This window comes from Limulus polyphemus, unplaced genomic scaffold, assembly GCF_000517525.1.
Source record: "Limulus polyphemus unplaced genomic scaffold, Limulus_polyphemus-2.1.2 Scaffold3650, whole genome shotgun sequence".
NCBI lineage: Eukaryota > Metazoa > Arthropoda > Merostomata > Xiphosura > Limulidae > Limulus > Limulus polyphemus.
In genome coordinates this window covers 44,270-51,458 of record NW_013669260.1, presented here as the reverse complement: position 1 = coordinate 51,458, position 7,189 = coordinate 44,270, and the positions used below count along the sequence as shown (strand labels likewise).

General features: G+C 39.7%; 1 protein-coding gene across 1 annotated transcript in view; it reads right to left on the bottom strand.

Moving 5' to 3' along the window:
• Positions 1-6,944, bottom strand: part of LOC106469771 — a 13,713-nt gene extending 6,769 nt beyond the window's left edge. Inside the window, exon 1 of the mRNA XM_013930281.2 lies at positions 5,236-6,944. Within this exon, the coding sequence (XP_013785735.1) occupies positions 5,237-6,775 (1,539 nt within the window). The 5' untranslated portion in view covers positions 6,776-6,944 and the 3' untranslated portion in view covers position 5,236. The remainder of the gene's footprint in view (positions 1-5,235) is intronic.
• Between the last annotated feature and the right edge of the window lie 245 nt (positions 6,945-7,189).

The following is a 7,189-nucleotide window of genomic DNA, read 5'->3' as shown; positions in this document are numbered from 1 at the left end:
GTGTGTGAATTTCCTAACGTATGCATGTAGAATATATGTGTGAATTTACTAACGTATGCATGTAGAATATATGTGTAAATTTACTAACGTATGCATGTAGAATATATGTGTGAATTTCCTAACGTATGCATGTAGAATATATGTGTGAATTTACTAACGTATGCATGTAGAATATATATGTGTGAATTTACTAAAGTATGCATGTAGAATATATGTGTAAATTTACTAACGTATGCATGTAGAATATATGTGTGAATTTCCTAACGTATGCATGTAGAATATATGTGTGAATTTACTAACGTATGCATGTAGAATATATGTGTGAGTTTACTAACGTATGCATGTAGAATATATGTGTGAATTTCCTAACGTATGCATGTAGAATATATGTGTGAGTTTACTAACGTATGCATGTAGAATGTATATGTGTAAATTTACTAACGTATGCATGTAGAATGTATGTGTGAATTTACTAACGTATGCATGTAGAATATATGTGTAAATTTACTAACGTATGCATGTAGAATGTATGTGTGAATTTACTAACGTATGCATGTAGAATGTATGTGTGAATTTACTAACGTATGCATGTAGAATATATGTGTGAATTTACTAACGTATGCATGTAGAATATATGTGTGTGAATTTACTAACGTATGCGTGTAGAATATATGTATGAATTTATGGGTGTGGCACACTTACCGGTCGTCTTATTTTCCTTTACCCTTTCGAGCAAAGTCCCGTTTTTTTCACCTTGTATTTGTGAGGTTTCCATAAGTTGACTTTTATTTTAAAAGACTTATCTAAAATAGTATCATTAATATAATTTTGAAAATATGCAACTTCGTATGTAAATGTTTGATTTATTATAATCTTATGTAAACAGTCGTCAATTTTACTATGTGCTTAATAAACCAATCTTTTGGCGATCTAAGTTTGTTTGTTTGTAGTTAAACACAAAGCTACACAATGGTCTGTCTGTGCTCTGCCCACAACGGGTATCGAAACCCGGTTTCTAGCGTTGTAAGCCCGCAGACATTCCTCTGTGCCACTGGGAGGCACTGTGATTGTTGAAAATTGTTTGTTTGTAGTTAAGCACAAAGCTACACAAATGTCTGTCTGTGTTCTGCCCAACACGGGTATCGAAACCCGGTTTCTAGCGTTGTAAATTCGCAGACATGCCGCTGTGACTGGTGAAAATACAAGTTCGTCTTTTCTTCACAGAATTCAATTTAGATCTGTTTATCTAAACGTATTTTTGTGTGAGCGAATTCATACTTTGCTGAAAAAATAATACTCTTTGCTTAGCTGACAAAAATAACAACTTTTTTGTGGATATACGACATGATTATTAATGTTGACTTTCATAACATCAAAATATAGCTTTTTATAAAATAAGCACGACGTTAAGGTATATGTAAAATAACTTATAATTAAAACCCAAAATATTCTCAGAGTTCGCAAACATTTGACAATTTAACCCACAATTCTAGGGGTTTAGGCCATATTACTTCTGTCCTGTTTGTATCAGGACAAACTTTTATGGGTTTAGGCCACATTACTTCTGTCCTGTTTGTATCAGGACAAACTGGTAACACAAAGTTTAAGCCCACTACCACAAAGTACTTACGTACAGAATGTGACAGAGTGTTATAACTATAAAAAGTAGTATAGCCTTGAGTAATCTCACATTACTGGCACCCTAGAGCTTGTATTAGGCAGTTCCACAACTTAACTAGAACCTGTTGTCACCGTAAGTACAGACTTCCAGGGAGTTATCACCAGAAGTACGGACTTCCAGGGATTTACCACCACAAGTACAGACTACCAGGGACTTACCAACACAAGCACAGACGTTCAGGAACTTTCCATCACAAGTACAGACTTTCAGGGACTTACCAACACAAGCACAGACGTTCAGGAACTTACCATCACTACTACAGACTTCCAGGGAGTTATCACCAGAAGTACAGACTTCAAGGGACTTCCCGCCACAAGTAAATACTTCCAGGAACTTACCATCACTACTACAGACTTCCATGGAGTTATCACCAGAAGTATAGACTTCCAGGGACTTACCGCCACAAGTAAATACTTCCAGGAACTTACCATCACTGCTACAGACTTCCAGGGAGCTATCACCAGAAGTACAGACGTCCAGGGACTTACCACCACAAGTACATACTTCCAAGGACTTACCACCGCAAGTAAATACTTCCAGGAACTTACCACCATAAGTAAATACTTCCAGGAACTTACCACCACAAGTACATACTTCAAGGGACTTACCACCACAAGTACATACTTCCAGGGACTTACCACTACAAGTAAATACTGCCAGGAACTTACCACCACAAGTACAGACTTCAAGGGACTTACCATCACTACTACAGACTTCCGGAGGCTTACCACAACAAGTACAGGTTTTCAGGGACTTACCACCACAAGTAAAGACTTCCAGGGATTTACCAGCACAAGCACAGACTACAAGTACAGACCTTCAGGGACTTACCGCCACAAGTACAGACTTCCAGGGATTTACCACCACAAGTACATACTTACAGGGACTTACCGCCACAAGTACAGACTTCCAGGGATTTACCGCCACAAGTACATACTTACAGGAACTTACCACCACAAGTAAAGACTTCCAGGGATTTACCACCACAAGTACAGACTTCCAGGGATTTACCACTACAAGCACAGACTTCCAGGGATTTATCACCACAAGTACAGACCTTCAGGGACTTACCGCCACAAGTACATACTTACAGGGACTTACCACCACGAGTACATACTTACAGGGACTTAGCGCCACAAGTACAGACTTCCAGGGATTTACCACCACGAGTACATACTTCCAGGGACTTACCACCACAAGTAAAGACTTCCAGGGATTTACCACCACAAGTGCATACTTCCAGGGATTTACCAAAATATATATTTTCTTACAGAGTGTGATGTTACCGTCATCCATGCTTACTATCAAAAATGAAAACGCTTTTGCTTACAAAAATTAGAAGGTATTGCCTTACATCTATTTAATTTCAGTGTTGAGGTAACAAGAAGAATTGTAAAACTGTACACATTAGTGTAAGCACAGAATCTGACAGACTAGATCCAGTGTTCGAGTTTAGTGGGAACGTAGTTTTCATTGTTAAAATAACAGTTTCGTCCTTTTGTTAACAGAATTATGCGCATTGTGACACGTTTCGAGATTATATTTCCAAGACTGATTGTTTTTCTCAATGAAGGCAGGTGTGTATAGCTATAGCTGTACTGATTTTCTTTGTATTATACATCTCTGTCAATCATTGTTGGTTTCTAATTTGCTCTTAATATTAGTCTAATGCAAAGTTATTGTTAAATCTTACTTTTAATCTGATCAGTGTCTTATTAGATAGTTAACTTCACGTACGATATTTTATTATATTTATGAAGTTCCCCTTGTTAAGCCTTCAGGAACTACAAAAAAAAGGACTTTCTTGGAGTTAACCAGCACATATACTTACCTTCAAGGAGTTCACAACCAAACGTACTTCAGAGAGTTAACCATGACATGTACTTTCTTTCATGAAGTTAAACATCACGTGTACTTACCTCCAGGGAGTTAACCATGACATGTACTTTCTTTCATGAAGTTAAACATCACGTGTACTTACCTCCAGGGAGTTAACCATGACATGTACTTTCTTTCATGAAGTTAAACATCACGGGTACTTACCTTCAGGGAGTTAACCATCACACATGCTCAACTTCGAGGAGTTATCCATTACACGCACTTACTTAATGGTGTAAATGATCACACGAACACCGCGTATTTATTAGCTGTTACACACTGTATATATACATTTGTAGACTAGAATGAACTGATTTCACAGTCTGAAGTCAGGAGTTTAAAACAACTTTCTCCTACAGCTCTATCAGGTTTTTGTCATCAAAACCTTGTCGAAACGTTGTACATTTGCTGTTATGTTAAACTTATATTAAAGTTTTTCTTCATTACCCATTCAAGCCGTCTCCAACCATTATTCGTCATCGAAAATAGTGAATAACTGAGATATGGTTTCCCCACTATGCCTTTAAATTCAAATATCAAATAATAAACCAAAATCTGGAACATCAGACACGACACAGCCCAGAAGCTATGACGTCATATATGGTTGATTTTTTTTTTTTTTGTTGTTGTTGTTGGATTAAACGCTTTAGAGCATTTTGTATCAATAGCATTCAAACCGACACAAAACACTGGGACGTTGTTACGCTGTTATAATCCTCAGAAATATTTGGTAAACAGTTGCTGCTGAGTCAGTTAAACGACGTTCCAGTTCATGCCTATTGACGGCCATCTGGACGAAAGTCTCTTGGTTTTGATTTATACAGATTCGCTTTGTGATATTCTGTGTAAATGTGGAATAATAAAGGCTTACATCAGAAATTATCCCTAGTTTTATTTCCTAGTCTTGTGCCTATTGAGAAGAGAAACATATTACGCTAGCTATACAGTTTTAAATAACCCCCCCCCCCTGTTCTCGTACTTTTCATTTAACAATATTGACCGACTCAGTTACAACCTGTTCAGTAAACGCCAGTATTTTTATACAGTTACATGAGTACGATAGGTGAATGTAAACTGATGAATAACCCTCATTGTTCTCAATCTTTTCATTAAACAATATTTTACCGACTTAGTTACAACCTATTCAGTTAAAGCCTGTATTCTTATACAATGATGACTAACCTAGAAGATTTAATTAAATGTTAATTTGAAAAGTGAGCTTTAATTAAGAGTCTGTGTTTGTTGGTTTGTAATTAAGCACAAAGCTACACAAAGGGCTATCTGTGCCCTGCCCACCAAAGTTATTGAAACCCGGTTTCTAGCGCTGGAAGTCCGCAGACATACCGCTGTGCCACTTGGGGGCCATTGATATATTGGTTTTGATAGGTAGTCCAAATACCTCTGGATGTGAAGACAAGTTCAGCGGTAAGGTTCTGTAACGCTAAAATTCGTGTTTCGATTCCCGTGGTAGAAAAAGCACACTGTGCATCTTTGTACGAAACAATAAACATTTACAAAAATGAAATACCACATTTCACAACCATTAAAATCTATAGTTTAAAACTCATTACCTGAAGGATCACATTTAACAACCATTAAAATCTATAGTTTAAAACTCATTACCTGAAGGATCACATTTAACAACCATTAAAATCTATAGTTTAAAACTCATTTACCTCATCTTAGATAGTTGGGGGTTTTCTTACGAATGAAATTGCTTTGTCCATTCATATTTTCATGTCCGTTCTCCTTCAGATTCAAATCTTTTACGAGCTGTACTAGCTCTAACTCTTTCTTGTCTCTGTTTTGGAATGATCCCGAAGACTCCCCGTTAGGTTCATTGCCATCTCCAGAACTACTAGAGAAGAAGTGGAGATTGGCTAGGCTAATGGACCTGGAGCGGTGTTCTTGCCGGATGGAGAAAGAGAAAGCCCTTTCGTTAATGTGACCTTTCTTGCGGTAGATTCCGGTATTGAAAGGGGATTCGGGCTCTGAAGAAATCTTCCCTTTTTCTTCGCTCTTTTTTCTGTGTGTTCCTTTAGGTGGTCTTGAAGATGTACCATAGTTCTGAAAGAGATAACTCTCGTGCGGGAACACCCCTGGCTGGTAAGATGCCGTAGGAGTGATTGGCCTAGCTGAAGGCATGTATACAGGCTCTTCAATCGGCAGGATGGGGATACGTTCCCCCTTTTTTCCCCTCCGCTCTGTGTACAAGCCCGAACCGGCATATAAAGTCTTCGATGGAACGGTCATAAGAGGAGGTCCATGCGGCATTCCATTTGTTATAACCGTTCCTACCTCCTGTCCTTTTCCCTTCTTTTTTAGTTTCAGTAGTTTTTCTGCTTTAGCTTTACTTTTACTTTCTTTACCCGATATCGGAGCTAGATTGTGAGGCGGCAGCGGAGGAAGAGGCGGGAAAGGCATCTTTCGGGGTTGAAGGGATCTGGTGGACCCGACCCCTAATGACCTAGCGCTGCGGATACTGCCAGTGCTGTCGAAGTACATCACTTCCTGTTCTGTTGGTGCTGCTCCCAACCACACTTTGTAGTTCTCCCCGTTGGCTGCAGCAGCTCGCGAGATGGTCCCTTGTTTAGATTCGGGACCATATACGTGATCGTCACCAAGCGCGTCGTGGCGCCAGTCTTCCACCTTCTGGACTGCGTCCAGTCCAGAGATAGAGCGGCTTCTGCGTGTCTCTAGGTAGTAAGGATTTTCCTCCAGCTGCCGAGCTTGTACATTGTCGGCATAAGCATGGAAACAACAGCGGACCAAAGCATTAGCAGCGGCATCTTTCTTGCATATGAAACCGTGGCACTCCAAAACCTTTATACCAGTGATGCGTCGGAGGATGCATGCGAACAACGGTGGGTGGTTAGGGTTTGCATGTCGAACAAAGGGGCTATCTAGAGGAAGGAATTTTTCGACTTTTTCTCCACCTTTATCGGGTAGAACAACGTTTCGAACAGCGGCACAGTAATGTAGAGATTCGATCGCGAAAAATCTAGTAATGGGGCGATTGGACTCGTCAACGTTTTCTAAGAGCAAACCGTTGCTCCAGACACTTAACCAAGAGTCAATTCCTTTGGCGGTGAGCGGACCCTGGCCCGGATACAAATCCCGTAGCGGCTCCTGTATTCCTTGTAACCCATCCTTGGTAATGTGGGGTACCGCGGAACCTAGGTAAAGAACACGGCAACGGCAGATCGGGGTCGTCATTTTAGTGAAGAGGAAACATGTATACAGACTCTTACAGTTACACTTGCTCTTAGCGCTACACAACACAGACACGCTTATTATTATCAACTCTAAGGGCACTATCGTTTATTTATTACGGATTTTATAAAAGTCCTTGAACACCTGAAAGCAAGCGGAGAACAGAGTAAATTCCTTTCTCTCCTGCGGTAGCGTTAACTCTGAGTTTGCTAGTGGATGGGTGACGGACGTGCTTTTCTAATCCATTCGCTTACTGGTCCACGTACGAGCCAACAACCGGTTGCCAACCAATTGGATCAGTCGTATGGAAAATATCATGTCAACGCTTGTGAAAAGGAATTCGTTGCGTTTCAAGGCTACCTGTTGATCGTGTTTGAAGCATTATTGAACAGATCGAAAAACAAAGCATTTTTTTTT